The sequence below is a fragment of the Saccopteryx leptura genome, chromosome 1 (assembly GCF_036850995.1).
Source record: "Saccopteryx leptura isolate mSacLep1 chromosome 1, mSacLep1_pri_phased_curated, whole genome shotgun sequence".
NCBI classification, from domain to species: Eukaryota; Metazoa; Chordata; class Mammalia; order Chiroptera; family Emballonuridae; genus Saccopteryx; species Saccopteryx leptura.
In genome coordinates this window covers 195461433-195486246 of record NC_089503.1, presented here as the reverse complement: position 1 = coordinate 195486246, position 24814 = coordinate 195461433, and the positions used below count along the sequence as shown (strand labels likewise).

The following is a 24814-nucleotide window of genomic DNA, read 5'->3' as shown; positions in this document are numbered from 1 at the left end:
TAAGCGTGGGAATCATAGACATGACCCATGGTTGCTGGCTTGAGCCCAAGGTCACTGGCTTGAGCCCAAGGTTGCTGGCTTGAGCCAGGGGTCACTCACTCTGCTGCAACCCTTCCCCCCCCATCAAGGCACATATGAGAAAGCAATCAATGAACAACTAAGAAGACTAAGGAGCCGCAATGAAGAATTGATGCTTCTCATCTCTCTTCCTTCCTGTCTCTCTGTCCCTCTCTCTGTCTCTGTCATAAAAAGAGAGAGAGAGAGAGAGAGAAAGAGATTCAGAAGACAGGACACAGAATGGGAAAAAAATATGTGCAAAAGACACGTCTGATAAAAGACTATGAGCCAAAATATAAAAACTCTTTAAAGTCAACACTAATAAAACAAACAACCAGATTTCAAAAATGGGCTAAATACCCTAACAGACATCTCACCAAAGAAGACATACAGATGGCAATCAGCATATGACAGGTTCTCCACATCCTAGGTCCTTGGGAAAATGCAAACTAAAACAATGAACTACCACCACGCACCTGTCAGCACAAGCACAGTTGGGAATGCTGAGGATATACCACAGGCTGGAGGACGCGGAGCAGCAGGAGCCCAACATGGTGCGGCCACTGGAGGACAGCTCGCAGGTCCTGCAGAACTGAACATATCCTCACCATACGACCCAGCCAAGTGCTCCTTGGTTTTTACCCAAAGGGGCTGAAAACGTATGTCCACACAAGACCATGAACATGATTTTGCACAAGCTTTATTCACACGCGCCAAAAGCTGGAAGCAACCAAGTTGCCCTGCAGGAGCCGACGGGTATGTAAGCCGCGGTCCCCCTGACGACGGAATATACCTCGGCACTACAAAGCAGTGAGCTGACCAGCCTTGCAAAGACACGGAGGAGCCTTACACGCACATTCCTACGTGACAGAGGCCAGTCTGGAAAGGCTACAGACTGTATGGTCCCAACTCCACGACACTGGACAAGAGAATCTATTAGACAGTGAGCAGACCGGTGGTGTCCAGGGCTGAGGAGAGGGAGGATGGACAGGAGAAGCACAGGGCTGTGTGAGGTCCTGTGTGACGTGGTGGGGAGGGACAGTGTCCTTACACACGAGCCAGATCCACAGAATGTGCAGCTCCAGGAGGGACCCTGACGAGCCCGGTGACTCTGAGTGGTGACGATGTGTCCGTGTGGGTTCAGCAGTTGCGACAAACATACTGTTATGATAAGTGACATTGGTAATGGGGAAGCCCGTACATGGAGGGACGGGGACAGAGGGTAGACGGGAAATCTCTGTGCTGCTCTCTCAATTTTTTGTGAACCTAAAACTGTTCTTAAAAATAAAGCTTTAAAAAAAATGTGTATCTTCTCTCACACCTCATGTTGTTGTTTGTTTTATTCTCACACATAGCCAGGAATGAATCTGGCAAGCCGAAATATTTCGGTCAACGCTATAAAAATTTTACATACCTCACAATAAGATTGATTTTTCTTGTAATAGAATTTAAATATTAAAGACTTTATGGTTCCAAATGGAAATGCATGAAACTGGGTCTGCTTTATAAGGGTTTTTAAAGCAAAGCATCAGTAGTAGGAAAGTTTAAAGGAATGAGATGCTAAGACGTCTTTTCTCATAAAAACCACAGTATCCACGTCGTGTCCCGGCGTGTATGTCCATAGCTCCGTTTCTCGTGAGGACAGACGAAATGTAGCCTTCCGTGAAAATCGGGGAGCCATCTGTAATATTTCCAGAGAACAGCAAATGAAATCCAGTCAAATGTGTTCTAGAAGCTAAAGAAGATTAATTATGGCATTTTTATCTGGCTGACCGTCACCCGCGGTCAGTGAGCCCGTGCTCCTAATTTGTGAGAAGGATGCAGGTCTCCCATTCCTCCTGTGTTCATGCAGCAGGAAACACTCCCAAGGATAATAAGTGAAGGTGAAAATGAAAGTTTAGCTCTCATCTGTGCGTTTCCACTACTGTGCAGCGCGCCTGAGTGCGAGCACGGTGAGTTTACAAATACACAACACCAGTGAGTCCCGTGCACCTAAGCTGAGGTCAAGGAGCACACGACCAGAATGCTTAACAGTGTGATGTCATGTACACGAAATCTTTCAGCTTGAGAAACAACTCCAGCGACTGCTAGGGGCTCACACGTAAGAAGGATGTGAGCATGATCATCATACTTACACCCAGGGCGGGGGAGGGAGTACTTGCAGAGATGTATCCGGTTAAGCCCCAGGACGCTGCCATGGTCCCACCCCTTAGCCCACACAGCATGTCACGTGGTTCCTTCCACCTGACAGAGGGGGGGGTGCTGGGCTGTGTTAATGGGCTTTATTATGAGCCCTTGTGGCTCCACCGTCACTTAGCTCTATAAACCCAGAAAAGTTATTGAACCTAATTTCTTCCTCTGGTGAATGGGAGTAACAGTGGCACCTGTCTCGCAGGGTGTGGGGAAAATGGCTGTGTTAGGCTTGCTCGCTGGTTTACCGGCTGCCAGCCTTTTGGGCAATTAGTGCAGGAGCAGTGACGGCACTACTGTCAAGATGTATGCGCTGCCCTTCGTGGGCGATGGGGGGAGATGCCCGCCACTGAGAGGTCGTGCTGCCCTTCGTGGGTGATGGGGGGAGATGCCCGCCACTGAGAGGTGCTGTTGGTCTCCTGTTTTCCTACCCTCTACCACAAAAAGCAGGTTTTCCTTCCCCTTTGTATTTTCTCCTATTCTTTCCTCTTTTGGCGTGCCTGGGTTTGTGAGGCTCCAATAAACTGCAATGGCGCCCCATCTCCAGCTCCACGGCTCCTTTACCATCTGCCCGAATCCAGCGCTGATCTGCATGGCCACGGCCACCAGCCTGGGTCACAGTAAGGATTGAATAAATTCACATATAAAAAGCAGGGAACACTGCCTGGCCCATGGGTGAGCAGCGTCTGCTGCCGACATCTCTGGTGTGCCCAACCACATCATGAAAATAGTTTTTACGTCTTATTATGGAAAACTGTAAACACAGACCAGAGCGGGGAGACTAGTCTGATGAACCCAAACATACGAATCACTTCCTTTAATGATCAGTAAATCATGGTCAGTAACGTTCCTTTTGTTCCCAATCTCCTTCCCAGAAACATGCATTAGATTATTATCACTAGATTATTATTATCATAGATTTCATTCTTAAGCACTTTTATTATATACTTCTAATATAAGACTTTTAAGAACATAACCAAAAATACCATTTTCACTTGAAGAATCAGCAATTCCTTGCCCTGGCCAGGTAGCTCAGTTGGTTAGAGCATTAGTCCGAAGTACAGAGGTTGCTGGTTTGATCCCCAGTCAGGGCACCTACAGAAATAGATCCATGTTCCTATCTCTCTATCTCCCTTCTTCTCTCTAAAATCAATAAATAAAACACTTTAAAAAACATTATCATATATCTAGTCACTAAAATCCCTTGCTCACCTCAGTAGGGCTTGTTGGTGTTTTGTGTTGCAGCCCGTGTAAGATCACAGCCTGGGACGTGTTACCGGGTGTTAGACAGACCTGGGTCACCAACCAGCAGCTCAAAGGAGAAATGAAACACGGTGGGTTTTGTACAATTTTTCAAATCCGGACCCGAATAGGGTTCTGTGTCCTACAGCTGCTACCAGTGCCTTTCATAGCACTCTATAACTCTCAAATTAAGATTATAATGATGAAGAGTGTGAACTTACTTCAACATTTTCTTTCATTTTTTTTAGGTTTTATTTATTCATTTTTAGAGAGAGAGGAGAGAGAGAGAGAAGGGGGAGGAGCAGGAAGCATCAATTCCCATATGTGCCTTGACCAGGCAAGCCTGGGGTTTCGAACCGGCGACCTCAGCATTCCAGGTCGATGCTTTATCCACTGTGCCACTGCAGGTTAGGCTTACTTTTACTTTTTAGATAATTTTGTGTTATTTTTATGATTTCTAAAAGGACCTTGGGACACTGTTCGCACTGAACGTGGGAGAGTCCGCAGAGTGGGCCGCCTCTCACCACCGCCATCCGGGTGGCTCACCGCCGGCACGCACGCGAGGGTCACTTACACGGAGTTTCCAGTGCCGTCTTCAGAGGCATTCCTGTCGAACAGCAGCTTTTTAAAGAAGGAAATAGCATTGGAAATTAAGAGCAGATTCAGCCTGAGGTCATTAAAGCACAAAACAGGGAGGAGCCTCAGCAGACAGAGTCCTGGGTCAGGTCTGTGCTGACCACGCTGCCCCCACCCCCAAAATCCAAGTGCAAACCTGCAGATCAGCCTCCAGGGCACTGTCTTTTGTCCCTGCGGCTGTCTGGGAGGCCGAAGCTCGGGGCAGAGGGGCCCTGTCCAGGGAGCAGGGAGCAGGGAGCCTGCAGAGTGTCCCAACATGAACCCCTGTCCAGAAAAAACAGGAAGCTGGTGCTTCACCAACTTTTCATTTTCCTCCATAACCTACTTTCTGTTTAGGTGAAGGCAAAGAAGGTCCATCTGATCAAATAATTGTGAAAGGTCTGAAATCCAGAGCACACAACAGCGTGGGCTAAAGTCCCACACAGTACTCCACGCTCCACAGGGAGGAAAACGCTAACTGTGGTGGAAAAACGTGCATTTGCAGAACATATGATTATGAGAGCAAACAAGAAGAAAGTGAGGAACCCAGGTCCTGTCAACAGCAAACATGGGGGGGGGGGGGGGCGAGCTCAATACTGTGAGCACCTTCCTCCTCCTGATGGCTGCCGGTCAAGACTGATGTGGAGTTAGCCCAACGATTCGCATCCAGTGTCTCACAAGAATTTTTAAAACATGCAAAGCCTGTTTAGCCAGGGCACTGACCTCTTCTCCCTTAGATGGTCAAACAAGAAAAATGACAACAGCCAACACAGCAATAGCTGTCCAGTGTGAAGGCATCAAAATTATACTTTATTTTTTTGGCCAGATTGTCAAAAAACTACAATACATTTTTGGAGTGCTGCAGAATTTTAGTAATTAGTTTATGTGTGCCGTGAGATAAAAGATTTGAAAATCGCTGACGTAGACTGAGGTCTTCTAAAGTTTTCAGCCTGATTCTTTCTGCCTTGAGTTCTGAAGGAATCAGGGGCCCAGCTCTCTTATACTCTGTCCATCCACCATCTGATTTCCGGGACCACGAAAAATCACGCTGCACTTATTTCTTGAGAGCAGCAGACAACCCCACCCCTCATTCCACACAATCTCCTGATGAAAGAAACTACGTCCGTCATCACACTGCTCCGTCTGTTCCTGGGGTCCCCTTGCTCTCAGACACTCCAGTTCCCAGAAAGAACATCTCTGTGGCCTTCAGCTCCAGAATGTGCCCCTCGATAGGTTTTGAGAACGCGAGACCACTGACTCGTTTTATAAAACGCATGGTCATTGTGTTCCAAAACTGTTTCTCAGAGTGACTGCTTTAAACTAATCGAAATTAGCCCTTCCTTCCCACTAGCTGCAGCTACGTCTCCTCCCGGGCCCCCTGGAAGACCATGCACGGAATTCACTGTGGACACCCCAGAAGCTCGGGGCATTTCCCGGCCGCAAACAGCGGCCACGGCTCGTTCCGGCCACAAGGGGGCAGCCGCGAGGCAGAAGCGGAGATGTCTGAGCTTCCTAGCTGCTCCGCCATACAATTCTGAGTTACTGAAAACAGGGTGGAGCACAGGTTACAGTGTCAGATGGCTAAAAAAATGTCTGACGCATGGCTTCATTTTATTCTTTCCAGTAAATATTATTAAACTGACTTTTACGCAGCGCCAGCCATAAAGTAACAGGAAACAACATGAAAAGCTAACCCAGGCTTGGGGACTGGGGACTGGGGTCATGTCTTGCTGGTGGTAGCCGCGGACGGTGTCCAGCCCACGGCCGCCTGAGGGAAACCAAGCTCAGTGGCCAGGTGTTGGTTTTTGTTTTTTTTTTTTTAGAGAAACTAAAAATTCATACTTTTATAGGAAGCTTTTGAACCACTGGAACACATTGGAAGTTTTTAACATAATGCAGCCAAAAAAACCCACACAAACAACTAACGTAACATGGCCCAACTCAGCCTACCGGCTGACAAGCCTCTGCTTGTGAATGACCGGAGCGTGAGGCTGACTGCGGTGGCTCAGGACTGGAAAGGACTCCGGAAACCACCAGGTGTGCACCTTGTTTCGGGACAAGAGACACTGGGCCCAGAGGGGCTATGGCTTCAGGGCAGGAGCCAGTGTTGGGTGGGGAGGGACAACTGTGTCCGACAGAGGACACAGGTGTCCGCCAGACCCCATCCTCTGGAAGATCAGCACGTCCAGTGGAAGACCAGCGGACACTTGGGATCAGTTGCATGAATGTCTGTGCAGTGGCAGAGAATGCTCAAGAGACGGGAATAGGTGAGCAGAGGACTTAACGTCTCTGACAGGCAGTAATGCCCAGCTCCGCCCCGGTGCCCAGTGTCCAAGCCTCGGCTCTTCCTGCCACACCAACTAGTCCCGGTCCCCTTGCCCTCCCAGGTCATGCAGCAAGGTGACCAGGTGCTCACAAACACACAGACAAGCTGCCACACTAAGAATGCCAAACGCCAGCATGAGGCAACCTGTGAAAGGGGTTAGACACCTGGCCTTTATCACTTAATGTTTTAAATTTAATTATTGATTTTAGAGACAGAGGAAGGGAGAGATACAGACAGAAACATTGATCTGTGCCTGTGTGTGCCCTGACTGAGGATCAAACCAGCAAGCTCTGTATCGCGGGATGATGCTCTAACCACTTAGCATCTGGCCAGAGCAACATCTGGCCTTTAACTCCCTGGAATCCAGTACCTCAGCAAACAGTGCTAGACTGGACATGCGGGCTGTCCAGCTAGCTAGGCCATTAACTCATTAACTGGCTGATGAGGTCGGATGGGCAGGCGTCTGAGCAGCTGCCAGTCTGCTGCTCCGCTCCTCACTGAGTCCTCACTGAGGTGGACAGAAGGGGTGGGAAAGGCCCCAGAAGTGTGCAGGAGCCAGGAGGAGGTCAGGTCCCCGAGGACAGGGCACAGGGAGGAGGGACAAAAGAGGAAGGACGGAGCAGCTGCAGCCAAGTGCAGGAACAGGAGGGCCGCAGCCCAGGGCCAGTCCCATCTGCAGGGGAGGGCGGTGCAAGTCCTGGACCCTACCCCCCCCCCCCCCGTGGGGGTTGGACAACTCAGCCAGGATGGAAACTAACCCTTAGCACAAAGGACAGGAGACAGCGGATTGGGGTCTGGAGGCTGAACGACCTGTGCTGACCCCACTCCCTAAAACTGTCACTTTCTTAGGTGATGAAGCCAAGTGGGGACAGTGACATCTCACCCACTCATCAGTCTCCTGAGCTCTACACTGGGTTCCGTCCTGTGAGGTCACTGATGTCACCGGCTCCCTACTCTCCCAGGAGGTATGTGCTGTGCACCCAGTGAGCTCTCCCCTCAGGGGCCTGACAGTGATGGCACCAGGGAGTCTGGGCCTTGGGCACACGAAGCCTCGCCCACCCTCCTCGGGAAGGGCCCTGGCCAGACATCTGTGTCCCACCACTGCCCTCACGCCTCCAGCACCATCCTCAGTGACCCTGCACAGCCCAGTCCCTTTCCCCTGACTCGGTCCTTTTCCTATAGTCTGGGGCGGAGACCCTTCTTGAGGGCCCGTCCTGCCTCTCAAGGCCTCACCTGTCCAGGGCCCACCTGCTAAGATCTGCAGCGCCGTGCAGGCAGGCCGCAGAAAGGGCTTTGGAGAAATCTCCAGGCCCAAGGATACACGCAACATCACACACGCACACACACACACAGCAATAACCCATACATCACAAAGGTGGACATGGCCCAATTGGGGAGCTGCTGTCTAAGGGTCTCCCTCTGTCTCTCTCTCTGCCCTGGTGGTTCCTGAAGGCTCTCTGAGACCACTCACTCCTCCTGTGAGTACTTGTCCGTCTGTCCGTCAGCCTGAGGTTTACCCTCAGTGCCCACCGCCTGGAACAGAAAGAGCACTCACAGGGGACACAGCGCTCCTCACTGCCCACTCCCTCCAGAGCACTCACTGCTGACCTGTGTAGATGTCTCTCACTCCTGATCACCAGGCAATAAAAAAGTTCAGTCTGGGGTATCTTTTTTGAGTTCCTAAGTCAGAAGTTAGAGAAGAAAATAACATGTTAGAAGGGGAAATGAACCCCTTTCATATTCTAGGATAAATCTCCATGTGAAAAATCAGCTTCCTCATCATCCAGTGCCCCCAGGATCCCCGTGCGGCCCCCCCAGAAATGCTGCTGTGACTGTTTTCAACCCAGTGACTCCATTCAGCCGCTGATTGTCCAGCTCAGAAGCTCTCGGCAGGGCAGGGACAGCTGACCGGCAATCAGAGTCAGCGGCCCATGCTTTGCCCTACATTATCTGAATGTAGCATTTTCTCCCAAATCCCTAAGTTGATTCAGGTTCATAAACAAGAGCTTGCCATTAATATTTATGGATCAGTTTTCACCTCAAAGTGCAAAGTCACCCAAGACAGTTGCCCCCACAGAAACTTTAAATCTCCCCAGGCACACTACCGATAACGTCCCAGGATGCGGACATGGGGTGGGATCAGCTGAAATGGGCAGAGGTCGTAAAAGATGGTTAAAGTCACGAGTTTAGTTTTCTGTCTTGATTTCCTTTTTTTTAATTTTTTTTAATTTTTATTTTTTCATTTTTCTGAAGCTGGAAACAGGGAGAGACAGTCAGACAGACTCCCGCATGCGCCCGACCGGGATCCACCCGGCACGCTCACCATGGGGCGATGCTCTGCCCACCAGGGGGCGATGCTCTGCCCATCCTGGGTGTCGCCATGTTGCGACCAGAGCCACTCTAGCGCCTGAGGCAGAGGCCACAGAGCCATCCCCAGCGCCCGGGCCATCCTTGCTCCAATGGAGCCTTGGCTGCGGGAGGGGAAGAGAGAGAATGAGAGGAAAGCGCGGCGGAGGGGTGGAGAAGCAAATGGGCGCTTCTCCTGTGTGCCCTGGCCGGGAATCGAACCTGGGTCCTCCGCACGCTAGGCCGACGCTCTACCGCTGAGCCAACCGGCCAGGGTTTGATTTCCTTTTTTAAAATATATCTTTTTAATTTTTTCAATTGCAGTGGACATACACTATTGTATTAGTTTCAGGCGTACAACCCAGGGGTTAGACGTTATAGAACTGACAGGATGGTCACCCCGGTGTTTCCAGCACTCGCCAGGCACCACACAGTTATTACATTATTATTGATTCAGTTTTCCGTGCTGGACTTTCTGTCGCTGCCAATCTCTACCCCTTCACCCTTTTCACCCAGCCCCCTAACGTTGCCTGCCTCCCTCTGGTACCCAGCAGGCTGTTCTGCATCTCTGAGTCTGTTTATTTTGCTTCTTTTTAGATTCCACCTATAAGTGAGATCATACGAACGATGCCTTTGTTTTCATGACGTATCTCTCTTTTGAACTGTTACCAAGTTGACCACCTGCGATCCTTGTTCCCGATCAGCCCAGGCACCTAAGAAGCATGGGAGGGGGGAACATCCTCCGACCTGGCTGTTTCCAGTAACCCCGCTTCAGGGGCCCTGCAACACGCTCAGGACAGTCTGGTTGTCATCCTGCTCAGAACAAGTCCAGGAGTTGGCTCAGGAGTCAGGACAGGGCATGAGGAATGCATTGTCTGTGCCCACAATGCACAGACTCACCGGGGCGGCCTTAAGACAAAGATAAAGCAACTACAGAAAGAAGGAGATTTCAGGATAGAAGAATTATGACCCGCCGTCTGTCTGGGGACACTCACATTCCTCAGGGAAACACGTTGCATCAGCCCTGATGAGGCTGTTCCCCCACAGCAGCCTCAGGCCCCGCGGGTCTGACTCTGATCTGCCAGCGGGGGGAAGGGGAGGCATGACCTTGGATTTTATTTCTCACTTGCACATACTCATTCCGTGAAACCCACAGTGACCATTCTTGTCCGCTCTCAAATAACTGCTACGTGCTAATCACGTTTTGTAAATAGGCAAATCTGGTGGCTTTCAGCTCCCGATTAAAAAACCGGGCTTTGGGCTTGGGGGTCCCTTTTGAATTGGAGTTGGAAGTCGGGAACAAGATGGCCTTCCAGAAGGGCACTTAGTGCCCACATCATGCAATATTAATCACCACATTTCCGGATGGATGGTGACTCACTCGCAGGAGGCCTTACCCAAAAATGTAAGTGTGAAAAGTAGCTCTCACCACATCTCAGTGGCTAATGCAGAATTCGTTATATTCTAGGATGGCAGCCAAGTCTTCTCATCAATGAAAACAAATTAGTCGATGTATATAGGACGGCATCTTGGAAACAGCACTGGGAGCCCATTGTGCTGGGAGCCGTCTGATAGCATCAGCCATTATCAGTACTTAGCCATCCTTCCTTCTCATAATTCACGCTTCTCCCTCCCAACCCTAGGATATGGGGGCGGGGGTGGGCTGTAGAGTCTATTGTGCAAAGTCTGCTGTTACTCCTGTCCCACTGCTCGGCCCTGGTCTGTCTTCCTTTATTCTTAATATCGTAAGGGTGGCTGGATTCCGGAGAGCAAAACCAGAAATTAGAGAGCCTCCACTGACATAAATTACAGAGCAAAATCCACCCGTTTAACTGTCATCATTGAATATACAACTTTTCATTTGGAAAATAATGGCACTCCTCAAAATTCAGGGCTTTCCCTAAAACCTGGTGTCCACCCTCTACCCCCAATTGTCCCTGGGAAAGAATACCTTCCTCCTCTGGACAAAAGGTGCCACCCCCACCCCCGAATCAGGGCGCACAGCAGAGAGTCTCACATGCAAACAGCCTGGTGTTTACCAGTTTGCAGGTGTGAATGTGATTTTTACATTTAAAGACCAGCAGCTGGGGGGTTTTAGAGACCCCAACCTGGGTCCAGGGATTAAGATTTCGTTTTAATTATCATTTCCTTTTGGTGCTAATGTATTTGTTCCTAATTAGCTCCACTCACTGGCCTGGCTCTAAGCCGGGTTGAAAGAAATTCCTTTGATTTCCCTGGTTTCAAAGACACAAAAGAATTTCTCACTTTGAGAAGTGTCGTCCCCCGCCCCAGCTCTGGGTGAAGAATGTATCACCTCCGGGAGGTTGATAACCTTACTTGCAAGCACAGGCCTAGGAACTCCTGGCTTTGAGATCTGGTTACTGTTGCTTCCTCTTCAGGGAGCAGTCACAGAAATCCACTGTGGGGATTTTTAACTATGTGAATACAGCCATAGACCTAGACAGTGCTTAAAATGGGGTATCTGGAGTATTGGCAGGAAAATAAAATGCCATTTTGTCATCAGATACTAGAAATCTCACTTCAAGAGGCTGCACCAGGCTCTCTCCCTGCTGTGCACAGTAAACATTTACATTAATACACCCTTTAAGCCTATTGAATACAAACATGAATGAATTCCTTTAGATGAGCAGGTCCGGCACTAGGCCCATTGTCACAAATCTCATATGAAACTATTTGATGTATCAGTGTGAGGTAAGGAGCACCTCAGAAAATGACATCTTTCCAACTCAAGAAAATGACATCTTTGTCCAGAAAACTGCAGGCTGGGCCTCGGCCGGTTCAGGTGGTCTCGCCCTGCAGGTAACTGCCTCCTGCAGGACCCAACCAGGGGTTCTCAACCTGTGGGTCGCGACCCCGGCGGGGATTGAACGACCAAAACACAGGGGTCACCTAAAGCCATCGGAAAATATGTGTGTTTTGGTCGTTCAACCCCCGCCCGGGTCGCGACCCACAGGTTGAGAACCGCGGCTAACCTTTCGTTGGGCCTTCCTCCTTTCTGTGTCACACGGAGGAGCTGGAAAAGCAGTGTTAACTGAGGTTACACAGTAACGTGCTCTTAAAATATATTTAGAAGACAACTCAAGAATAATGTCATTTTTCCATTTTCTTAATTTTTGTGCATTTGATTGATCAACAAAAGCTGGCCATATACACATCTCCACTGTCACCCCAAATGTGTACAATCTCACCTAAGACCTTGAGAGGCCTTAGCCACCATGTGACCCAAAAATTCAGTAGATTCCTTTAAAAAGCTCCAGTGAGGAGACGGATGGGATCTACACTGTATTGCAAAAGGAAAAGGTGTTATTGTTTCTATGTATAAATTCAAACAATGTTCATGTTTAGTATCTCTGTGTTGTGTGGCCTGTATGAGAGGTGAACCTGTGTAATTTTTGTTTTTTAAGGATTGGGGGAAAATAAATAATAAAGGAAGAAAAAAGACTGATCAATTTGACCACCTACTTGTGACTAAAGTAAACAAATGTGACAAAGGAATATGAGGACGCCAACCCAACGGGAAGAGGGATGTGACCACATGTGACACACATGCACCTCTCAGTCGACTAAGAGTCCAAAACCGCCTCAGCCGAGGAGAGATCAGCGCTCCTAAACTCACAAAGTCACTCCACCCAATGACAAATGAAGGAATATGTGTTAATCCCATGAAATGCGTTCTGACCCCAGAGTGGCGCTCACCTCGGCAGGCGTTTGCTGATGGAGCATTCTCCCGAGTTCCGGGTGGGGGTTGGGAGACAGGAACTGTGCCTTCACGGCAGAGAGCAACCCAGCAAATCATACAATGTTCAAGACGCACAGGCTGACCCAGAAATTCCACTGCAGGCCTCGTGCAGGCAGCTGGAGAGACAAGGAGAGAAACTGGGAGCCACGGAAATGCCCGTCCAACGGGACACTCTGTAGCCGGAGAGCATCTTACCCAAAGTGCTCAGGGACAAACAGGAGACACAGAACAGTGTACACGTGTGGTCCGCGTGGCCGACGGGAAGAGCTGGAGCAGGCACGCTCGGGACGTGCGTCTCCGCGCACTGAACCCTTAGAGCCTTGCCTTCTCCTCTAACATATTTCCATGACGAAGCTTCATAAGCACAATTATGCCGTCACCAGAAAATGCATATTTTTCAATACAACTCAATCTGTAGAGCTGACGTCAAGTGCATAAATGACAATGTAGCAAGTAGGCAAAGCGAGTCATGTGGGCATCCCTGCCCCTTCACGCTTCTGTCCCCAGCGCAAGTCAGGCCCACACTGGCACCGTGGACCGGGCTGCCAGTCCTGGCTTCTCCAGGCTCAGGAGAGGTGGGACAGGACCAATACCCCCGCACCTGTTATGGGGCAGCTGTAGTGTGACTGTGGAGATCTGTGGCATCTGGAGGAGGGTGACCTTAATTCAAATTTAGCTTTACTTTGTTTGAAGAAGAAAGAAAGGAAGCCTGACCATGTCCTTCCACTGCATGCACATCTGCATGGGACCGCCGTTTCCAGGAGGAAGCCCAGCGTCATCTTTCTCAGACCAACAAGGCCGCTCAGCCGGCCTTCTCTGAGTCTCCATTCACCCTGCATACCCACCCTACACACTCACACACACTTGGTGCAAAGTCTGCTGAGCATGCGGGGGCTGAACCGCCCTCTCCTCCAGGAAGCCCTCCCCACAGACATGCGCTATTTATCACACATTATTTTTTTAATTATTTTTAATTTTATTTATTTATTTATTTGTTTGTTTGTTTGTTCATTTTAGGGAAGCGAGAGACAGAGAGAGAGAAGGGGGAGGGGCAGAAGCATCAACTCCCATATGTGCCTTGACAGGGTAAGCCCAGGATTTCAAACCAGCGACCTCAGTGTTCCAGGTCAAGGCTTTATCCACTGCGCCACCACAGGTCAGGCCTATCACACTTTATTTTATGTATTGAATAAATGCTTATTCTCTGCTCCAAGCGGTAACCTGTTCAGTCAAGTGGCCAAGTATTGAGCGTTCAGGACCTGGAACACTGTTGTGTCACAACGATTTATATCAATGAGGACCGGCAGTGCTCGGGGAAGTGTTTTCAAGCCAGCTAATTTTAAAGATTTATAAACTAGTCGTTTCACAAGAATCATGAAATCCAAATGGAATGAAAACAGAGAAGTTTAAATTATAAGAGTCTATCCAGAACAAAACCCAACTACAAATCTCACAGACGGCTCCGTGGACCGGCCTGGAGAAAGGGCGGCTGCTGTCGTCCGTGTGGGGCCCTGGGCGGCCAGCAGACACGCCGGGAGGGACGTGCTTCTGGGAAGAGGAGAAGCTGAGCAGACAGGAGGGCGTGGCTTGCCCTCCCCCACGAGGACTGCAGTGCTGGCTGGAGGTGTCACGCGTGATGGTGACGACCTGCCGTTGTTTCTGCCCCCACATTCCGCTGTGCTTCCTCACTGTCAGAGGCTGGAGGAGAGCGGCTAACAGGAAGCCACACTGAAAAGGAGCAAGCTGGTGCTGAGAATTTGAAAAATAAAATAGCCAGGCTAGAAAAACCAGCCTGCATCCAAGCTTTTTCTTTCTTTTTTTTTTTTTTTCCCTGAAGCTGGAAACGGGGAGAGATAGACAGACTCCCGCATGCGCCCGACCGGGATCCACCCAGCACACCCACCAGGGGCGACGCTCTGCCCACCAGGGGGGCGATGCTCTGCCCCTCCGGGGCGTCGCTCTGCCGCGACCAGAGCCACTCCAGCGCCTGGGGCAGAGGCCAAGGAGCCATCCCCAGCTCCCGGGCCATCTTTGCTCCAATGGAGCCTTGACTGCGGGAGGGGAAGAGAGAGACAGAGAGGAAGGAGGGGGGGGTGGAGAAGCAAATGGGCGCTTCTCCTATGTGCCCTGGCTGGGAATCGAACCCGGGTCCCCCGCACACCAGGCCGACGCTCTACCGCTGAGCCAACCGGCCAGTGCCAGCTTTTTCTTTCTTAAGAAGGCTGAGAACATCTCAGAGAACATCCTGTCTTGTGCCTGCTCTGAGCCCTGCACCAGCCGCAGGCCTGGCCTCAGGATGTCACAGATGATAACACAGACAGACCTGCATGGAATGTCAGAGCAGCGGCCTTCAAGGCAGGGGCGGAGACCAGGCCTGATCCCTTCACCTGGGACACAGCAGGGCCCCGCAGGGGTGACCCTGAGAGGAGCAGACTCCTGGCTGGTAGAGACAGGGAGGCTTGGATCCAAACAAAGGAATCTAGAAGAGAAACACAACTGCTGGGCTGTTCAGAGGGACAGTGGTGGGGGTGCTTAGCAACCTTGTCAAGAATGTGAACTCTACCCTGAAGGCAACGAGACCAGAAATAACAGGCTCAAATCTGAGCGTCATCGAGACCAGCAGCCGTGGAGTGAAGGGCGCCTGAGGAGGTGACTCAGAGACAGTCTGGTGGGAGCAGAGGGGACGCTGAGCTGTCGCCTGCTCAGCCAGGGAGGAAAGCACCAGACAAGGACTACACTTCAATGTGCTGCGGTTTACTTTAGGGCAGGAATGCTGTTGCTCTGCGCCGCTCTTCTGCCAGCCCTCGCTCTGACCGCTTCCTGACCACAGCCCGGGAGGGGCGCCCCGCCGTGTCCAGTCCTGCACGAGCGTCCACGCGGACTGTGCACTCGCCTCCCATGCAGGCAAACTGGGGCATCCTGGGAAGGAGCAAACACAGGAACACTGGTCACCGAGTTAACCTGACGTTCACCCGGGCTCAATTAGGGCGAGAAGGACTCCCCGAGGGTTAGCAAGGACCCGGTCAGTTTGGAGGAGGTCGAATTGCTCAGACCCTTCATGGAGAAACAACACAAGCTCACGCTGCGGGGGTGGGGGTGGGGGGGTGGGGGGGAGGGACTGTCCTAGAGCATCTATCATTCAATAAATCTGCCATAATTATTTACTGTAAACAGAGTATTTTAGATATAAAGTTAAAGCGTGTCTGAGTGACTGCACAGAAAGTCACATATGTATTCCCCAGTGTTTACTTAGCTCCAATGAGGTGCCAGGGACACACAAACAGTGAAAACGTGGCCCTGACACATGGGCACAGGGATGCTGGTCTGCGTCTCCCCAGCTCTGAATGCACAGCATCTGTGAATTGTGTCCTTCATCGGCTGGGCCTCCTGTGACCGGACTAAGCAAATGGATGTTTCAGAAGTGGCCTGTGCCTCGTGCCCACCTTTCTCTTGGCTCATAACTCTGGTGACTATTTTTAACATTGTCGGTGACATCTGTGACTGCCCTCTCACCACTCTGCAAGAGGACAATTTAGAGACGACAGGAGTATGAAGAGGAAATAAGAAATCATCCCACCTATGACTAAGGGCAAACCTCACATCTTCTGTTTTCTGTCCCTCGTCCACCAAAAACAAGTAATCAAGAGGTCTGTCTACTCTCTGTCCCAAACACACCTCCCGGCCACGCACCAGGGCACGCCCCGGCCATGCCCCAACACAGTTGTCAGCGATTTTCTTTCAACAGTTCAGATGACGTCACTCACTTACATAGTATCTTCTAATGTGGTGACTGACTACCAATAGGCAACTCTTTAAACAAGTTCCTCACTTTCTGTCCAATAAGACAATAGCTGCAAATTTTCTCTCCTTGATTTTTCCATGTAAGTGACACCCCCTCCCTTGTCCCACCTCAATCCCATCTTATTCCGAGGTCTGAAAACAGTTCAGCTGCAAGGATCCTAAAGGTGATCAACTTGGGGGGTTGGGTGGGAGGGTTCCATGTTGTTTTCATCAGGATGACTCAAACAAACAATTCCACAGCCACCCAACATATAAGGTGTTATGAGCTGCATCCCATTGGGATGCCTGTGCTACATTTATAAATTCAGATCTGGAATAATCAGTCCAGGCCCCAGCCAGCAAGAGGCTTGCCCGAAGGTGCACCCAGCAAGGGTGAGGGGAGGGCTCTAAGCCCAGAATTGCAAACACTGTGGTGATGGCAAAGGGCTGCCACCCTCCCTTTCCGTCCCTCTCTCCCTCCTTCTCTCTCTCTCTCTCTCTCTCTCTCTCTCTCTCTCTCTCGCCTCTGGAGAGCTCCTCTTGCAGCCAGTCAGGCGATACAACCTGCAATGTCACCGCAAGGCAATGACAGTGGGTGGAACACCAGTCCCCAGTCCTGCCCCACCGAGGATCTGCAGAAACCTCACAACACTCGCAGCTGGCAGAGCCTGAACTCTGTGTCCCTGGGGGAATGACCAAGGACCCAGTGACCAGCTATACATGCACGCTCTCAACGGGCCTTCCGCCTCTCCGGACTCAACAGCTTCATCTCTAAAATGACGGGCCTTTAGTTTTACATTTTCTGGTTCTATTTTTTTATTTCTTTAGGATTCGTTTAGCAACTCTGGCACCAAATTAGGTAAGTTAGGTATTTTAGCAGCTTCAGCCATTAAATTAGGTAAATGATTATAAAATGTTACTACTGAATTGCAAATTTCCGATAATACCTGGGGCATATTTCTATTCTGATACCTAGACATTTAGTGCAAATGATTCCCAGACAACCTACCTGCATTAAACCTGCCTGCAAAGTGAAAACTTGTTGGGGAGCGGGAGAGGAGGATAAGAAATGTCACATGTGTGTCCGTGGGGCGTCCACAGGGCACCCAGCATGTGGGTCAGACTGGGATGCCAGGACTTACTCATCCCACACGAGCTTGTTGAACATATTTAATGAAACGTTTTCTGTGCTGACCCTTTTCATGAAGATGGCGCCAAAGTGAAGGGGGGGGCCCGCCCCTCCCAAAGCCGAGGCCAAAGCCAGGGCACTGGAGGCAAAGGAAGGGGCAGGATGGTGTCCACAGCCCGGGGAAAAGGAGGTGGGTGCATCACCCACCTCCCGACGGTGAGGAGGGTGGCCCACATGCCCAGGAAGGACGCCCCCGGGAGCCACAAGCTAACCACTCTGCCCGAGTTCCCCCAATGACCGAGTCAGCCGTGAAGAAGACGGGACAGCCGCGCACTGTGCTCATGGTGGGCGTCAAGGCCAGCAAGCCCCAGGCCACACGGGCTGTGAGGAGCCTGGCTACAGTGACCTGGCCAAGCTCAACACTGATCAGGCCGCTGGCGAGGAAGTGTGTGTCCACTGTCTCCCCACTATGAGGCTTCAGAGGCTGCCAACAAAGTGGGGGTCATTTACACGGAGTCCGGCTGGCTCGTTCTAAAGATACAAAATTTTCAGTGGAAAAAAAAAAAAGAATGTTTCTGTGCTAATAAATATGAAAGACCAGAAAATGTCATGAAAAAAGAAACAGGCCACAACCATGTCCAGCAGGAGAGAAAGAACACATGTGTGGGTGATCATAATCAAGGGAACGGAACACACGGAATGTCAGCCACAATGACAAGAATGCCAGGTTCACTCCCAGGACATGACAGAGGGGCCAAAGTCACCATCAGAAGCAGAATGCTGCCTCGGGGCCTGGAGAGAGTCGCAGGGTCGCACAACAGGGTGAATACACCTTTGCACCCTCACAAACAGCGAAGACAACAGTCAGATTTATGTAGATATTTGACCACAATGAAAAGAAAGGAAAGAGAGCAGAAATACCACGTGCATGGGGCAGACAGTGAGCAGTGCAGGGGTCTATCATTGCTGCTTGGTGTGACGAGGGCCGGGACAGGGTGGCCGTCCTGGAAGATGGCTTGAATTTGATGGGTACAGCTGGGAAGACGGAAGACGTGAGAAAAACTGGGGGTAGGAAGAGACCATCTGGTTGCAGCCTAAGCTGTGCATGCGGAAGAGAGAGGCTCAGAGCACCGCAGCCCACCGAACCTTCCATTCACTGTGGGGGGTGTGGCATTTCTCCCACCTGCTGCGTCCTCCACAATGAGCTCAATGAGACAACACAGCGGATCGCCCCAAAGAATGAACTCGTGGCCACTTTAACTTTAGACACATGAGAACACATAATGATGTATCATTAGTAACAGAGCTAATAACAGTAATAACTTAATAAGAGTAATGCAATCTAAAACACTTCACAAATAAATAAAAATTAAACCAAGCCAGGCAGAAAGCCCAGATACACCCACCAACCAAGTCCTATCAAGAGTAGAAATGGAAAAAAATGTCCCACAATAACAGCAGTTATTTGGGGAAATAAAACAATGGAAGACTTTTTCTTCTTTGTATTCGTTTTTATTTCTCTGCTTTAAAAAATAAGCACAGCCTAACCAGGTGGTGGCGCAGAGGATGGAGTGTTGACCTGGGAAGCAGAAGACCCAGGTTTGAAACCCCCAAGGTCGCCAGCTTGAGTACGGGATCATAGACATGATCTCATGGTTGCCGGTTGGAGCACAAAGTTGCTGGTTAGAAGCCCAAGGTCACTGGCTTAAGCAAGGGGTCACTCGCCCTGCTGTGGCCCCCCAGTCAAGGCACATACGAGAGAGCAATCAATGAACAACTAAGGTGTTGACGACAAAGAATTGATGCTTCTCATCTCTCTCCCTTCCTGTCTGTCCCTCTTTTTGTCTCTGTCTCTGTCTCTCTCTCTCACACACACATACAAAAAAGGATGAACACCTTTTTTAATGGAAAAATATTTAATGGATAAACTGCTATTATAATAAATGACATTGGAAAGTGAGATGTATTCCCTGAGATCCCAAATAAAAGTGACGAGAGCCTCCGGATACAGTGAGGGCACAGGCTCTCACAGGCAGACCTCTCAGAGCTGCTCGGGTCACCTCCACGTCTCTGCGCCAAGTAGTGGGACCACAGCTACCTGGTGGCAGGTGCCTTGTTTTCCATTGATTTCATGTACCCTGAACACGGTCTTCCCAGCACACAAGCTCAGCAAACAGTTCTTGACTGAGGACAGAAAGGCAGTGAGCTGTCCCCGGGGTGCACTGTGGTCATGAACCTCACTAGCTGCACTAAGGTGAATGCTTCACACTACCTGTCTCGTCCCAGCGGTGAGCCAAGGGGGGGGGGGAGCGAGTGCCTCCCCCAAGGAGAAGACGCACAGCCTCACTCAGAGGAGACTGTGGCAGGACCCTCCTCCTCACCCTCAGGGAAGCAACCTTCCCAGCTTCTCCTGTTTCCTTCCCCGCACGTTCTGTGTGTGTTTCTGCGAGTGCATACGCTACAGCCACCACCTCACCCCACACCCCATCACTGGCTGCTGTCTCCAATCTTTCGACTTCTCTCCACCTCCCGTACATCCCACCCATTCTCGTAACATCAGTCCTTGCTGATCTGAATGGAATTGGTGAAGAGTTGAAGAAAATTTCACGAATTCGTTCAACAAATGCCCGGTGTGAGCTGGATGCCCGGTGTGTGCCGGTGACCAGAACAGAGCGGGTTTCAGCCTTCGGGACGTGTGATTGACAGAATCATGACCAGGTGTGGTCTAGCTGCTGCCTGACGTCAGCAGAGAACGTGTTGTGTAGGACACGCCGAGGAAACTGCCATGAGACCCAGGTGCTCCGCTGGCGGGCCGGTGCTGGCCCTCCAGACACCTGGAAAAGCATTAGATATCATCAAATCCAAAGCTCTCCTTCCTGGTGAGGAATCCATGTCTGGGGAGGAACGGGACAGGGGATGCTGTCCAGAAGTGGAGGGAGCACGCCGGGTCTTTGGGTTCCAGAGCAGAACCCACGTCCACTGTTGTGAGGGCCGCGGGGTGACTCGAGCGTGAGCCTGGCAATCTGGGAGCCTTTGGGATAGCTGTGTAAGAGATAAGAGCCCGACTCCGGAAATTCAAGTCCCTCTGCTACTTATTAACGGTGACACGACCTTCTGGCCTTGGTTCCTCCACCTGTGAACTGGGGAAAGGCCACGTTATGGAGTCACTGTGAGCACGGAGGTACCGTGTGGCCAGGGGTCAGGCTGTGTAGTAGCCTTTGCCAGTCTTCCAGCCAGCTGTGCGCGGTCCTCGGCTCCTGGGTATCCTGACACTGCGGCCCAGCCCACGGAGGCCTGTGACCGCAACGGCACTCGGTGAGCACCAGGTAACAAAACACGCAGATGCTAGCGACTGCTCAAGGGTCCAAAATTCTGCCACTCTGAAGCTGTCCTTCAGGGACGTTCATGTTCAGCTTGTTGTTAAGAAACAAAAGACTCAGAAAAAAGCTTTGACCCTCCCCCTTCCTGCCCAGGAGATGAAGACAGAAACCTGCTTCTGAAGGAGACCTCAGGATGCAGCATGAGCCTCATCTGAATTAAGTGTGGTAAACAAAAGGGCTTCAGGTGGGCCCAGTGGCTGGCCACCCGCTGTGTCCCTGAGATTCTGAGTCACCTGGAGCGCTTTTCCTGCCCTGTGTCCCCTCTTTCTCAACGACCTGTAAGCCGTTCTCTCTCCCTCCGAAACCTCACACCCTCCGTCTCCCCTGTCCAACCCCCACCTCGCTTTCCTCCTTTGTCCAAAATGTCCTCTGTCCCCACTGGCGCCTCGCCGTCTCTAGGAATTCCCATGGACTTCGCGTGACCCCGGACACACATATTACACGTGGATTTTCTCCGGGTTAATCTGTCTCTGTTAATTTGGTGATTAGCCCAGCCAGGAAGAACTTGGAATGTGGAAGGGAAGGTATAAATGTTGTTTAGCCCCCACACCATACATCCTGATGTAATTAATTATACGACAGCCCTTTCTCTGATTTGGGAACGTTCCACGACACTACATTTACGTTTTCAAAAGAACTGAGTTCATGGTGGCTTCTCCTCAAGTGAGCATGTGGCCCGTCTGCCCGCCTGGGAAACACAGATCCAAGATTCGCCAGCGTCTCTGCCCAACTGGCCAGCCCCCCACCTCACCAGAGAGAGGGGTCACTGTCAGTGCAGGAATGACTCTGATTTGAGCGGCAGTGTTACCGATGCCTGGCGTGTAATTCACAGCAGTCACTGAGCGTGACCTGTCTGTCTATGCAGAGCACTTCCCCACCCCCACCCCACCCCCCACCCCCGCCATCCTGGGTAGAGGTTCCTTTCAAGTGGAGAAACAGAGGCTCAGAGAGAATGTGTAACTTCCCAAAGGGTCTCCTCCTAGTGACAAACATAACCTGGCCTCGAGCCTGGTCTTTTCAGGCTAAATTTAATGCTCTCTCCCCTGTCACATATTAGGCCATAATTAGAAGGGGTGTTTTATTTTTTATTTTTTCAGTTCCATGAAAAGGTTTGGGGCCCTGGCCGGGTGGCTCAGTGGTAGAGCATCAGCCTGGCGTGCAGGAGTCCCGGGTTCAATACCCGGCCAAGGCACACAGGAGAAGCGCCCATCTGCTTCTCCCCCCCTCCCCCTCTCCTTCCTCTCTGTCTCTCTCTTCCCCTCCCGCAGCCAAGGCTCCATTGGAGCAAAGTTTGTGCCCAAGGGCTGAGGATGGCTCTGTGGCCTCTGCCTCAGGCGCTAGAATGGCTCTGATTGTGGCAGAGCAACGCCCCAAGATGGGCAGAGCATCGCCCCCTGGTGGACATGCCAGGTGGATCCCGGTAGGGCGCATGCGGGAGTCTGTCTGTCTGCCTCCCCATTTCCAACTTTGGAAAAATACAAAAAAAAAAAAAAAAAAAAAGGTTTGGGTTCGAGACTCACATAGCAGTCTTTCCACGAGAACTCGCTACACCAAAGGCTTACAGCTACTCTCTGTGGTCTCACGTGCGGGTCGCTGTTACACACGAAGTTTACAGTCAGTGCAGAGGGATGTTTATAACAGAAAATCACCTGTGATTCTGAAATCCAGAAGACCTGGACTTTGATTTCTGTACCTTTGAATTTACTATTTTAAAATAACGGAGTTCTTAAAGCAGCTTAATTTCTGGCTCAGAGGGTATAAACACACTCTTCTGTGATGTGGTTTCTGGAGAGCATTTCCTTTAGAAGAACGACAGACGGGGTGGGGGTCGGGGTGGGGATGGGGAGGACTCATGTGGAACCAGTTTAGGGGCTGGCCCAGTGCCTGCAGCAGGTTAGGGAGGGAGCCCGTGTAAAACTCAGGTCGGCGTGATCATCTGCTTTCAAACAACTGACACAGTGTCTGCTGTCAGAGGGAAACGCAATGCCGTGTCTGTCCACACAAGGTGCATTTCTACACGCCTAGCGCCATCACCAGAAATGGAATCTGCCAACCCTACTGTCCTGAGCACCACAGCCTGCACCTGGGTCCAGGAACTCACCGCCCTGGCCTTTGACCACCCTCGTCTGCTTTCACATTTGCTGACCAGACAAGGCTCTTCCCAGACCAGCCCCCTGCTTCCCAGATCCAGGTCTTTGCCCGCTGTGCCCACTGGGAGTCTCCTGTGGCCGCCAGACATAAACCAGCAGCCCATGCCCACCGAGCGCTCCCACACGGGTGGCCCTGGCTCACCCTTTTTATGCCCTTTTATCACTCGTTTATATTTTTCAAATTGTGGTAAAACATATGTAAGAGTTGCTGTTTTACCTATTTTAAGCGCACAGTTCAGTAGTTTAGATTCACAGGGTTGTAAAATAGTCTCCAGACCTCTTCTCTTCCCAAAGGGAATCTCCACACCCACTCAACACTCACGCCCACCCCCCTTTCGCTCAGCACTGTGTCCTCGAGGTCTGTCCGCGTTGTAGCAGGAGTCAGGATTGCCCCCCCCCCACTTTATTTATTGATATTTATTCTACAGATTTTATTCATCGATTTCACAGAGAGAAGAGAGAGGGGGTGGGGGAGCAAGATGTATCAACTCATAGCTGCTTCATTTTAATTTTTCATTGATGGCTTGTCCTATGTGCCTTGACTGGGCAAGCCCGGAGTTTCAAACCAGTGACCTCAGCATCCCAGGTCAACATCCTTGCCAATGCGCCACCGCAGGCCGGCTCCTGCCACTTCCAGACTGAACCATATCCCGCTGTCTGGATGGACCACGCTTTGTTTATCCATCACCCTTGGATGGACACTGGGGTGGCTTCTACCTTTCAGCCATAATGCATCTCAAAATGCAGGTGTGCAGATGTCCGTTCACGTTCCTGCTGTCGACCCTTTTGTGTGGAGACACCCAGACATGGAATTGCTGCATCACACGGAGATTCTAGTTCCAGGTTGTTGTTTTTTTTTAATTATTTATTTATTCATCCATTTTTAGAGAGAGAAACAGAGAGAGAAGGGGGAGGAGCAGGAAGCATCAACTCCCATATGTGCATTGACCAGGCAAGCCTGGGGTTTTGAACTGGCGACCTCAGCGTTCCAGGTCGATGCTCTATCCACTGCACCACCACAGGTCAGGCCAGTTTCTGCTTTTTAATAATAGCTGTCTTAATGGGCATGAGGTGTTGTGTGCGTGCGTGTGTGTGTGTGTGTGTATATATATATCTTTATGTCCTTATTTTCTCTCTCCTCTGCTGACTAGACTATAGGACCCATGACCGCAGACTTCACTGTGGTCACTGTGTGTTTCCCAAGTCCTGTCACACTGCCTGACATATATGAGCGTCCAATAAATAATGTTGGATGAACTACTGATATTACAAAGTAAAGATTTTTCTTTTGATCCTAACATAATTATTTTTTCAAATTGAAAAGATAATAGTTATTGTAAGAACTATTATATAGACCATCTATAACAGATTCCCGTAGAAGTTTGAGTGTAAACCAAACCTGTCTCCACTGATGTTATTTTATTTTATTATTATTATTTTTTTGTATTTTTCTGAAGTTGGAAACGGGGAGGCAGTCAGACAGACTCCCGCATGCGCCCGACCAGGATCCACCCGGCACGCCCACCAGGGGGCGATGCTCTGCCCATCTGGGGCGTCGCTCTGCCACAATCAGAGCCATTCTAGCGCCTGAGGCAGAGGCCACAGAGCCATCCCCATTGCCCGGGCAAACTTTGCTCCAATGGAGCCTTGGCTGCAGGAGGGGAAGAGAGAGACAGAGAGGAAGGAGAGGGGGAGGGGTGGAGAAGCAGATGGGTGCTTCTCCTGTGTGCCCTGGCCGGGAATCGAACCCGGGACTCCCACACGCCAGGCCGACGCTCTGCCACTGAGCTAACCAGCCAGGGCTCCACTGATGTTATTTTAACATTTAAACCCAGATGT

At 50.7% G+C, this 24814-nt stretch overlaps 1 protein-coding gene across 2 annotated transcripts in view; it reads right to left on the bottom strand.

Annotated features, from left to right (window-relative positions):
• ANK2 (ankyrin 2) overlaps window positions 1-24814 on the bottom strand; it is a 380102-nt gene that overhangs the window by 341308 nt on the left and 13980 nt on the right. The window contains exon 2 of one of the 2 annotated variants that reach the window (XM_066383817.1): window positions 12494-12652. The exons of the other annotated variant lie outside the window; for it this stretch is intronic. Within the exon in view, the coding sequence (XP_066239914.1) occupies window positions 12494-12520 (27 nt within the window). The 5' untranslated portion in view covers window positions 12521-12652. The remainder of the gene's footprint in view (window positions 1-12493; window positions 12653-24814) is intronic. 2 annotated transcript variants of the gene reach the window in all.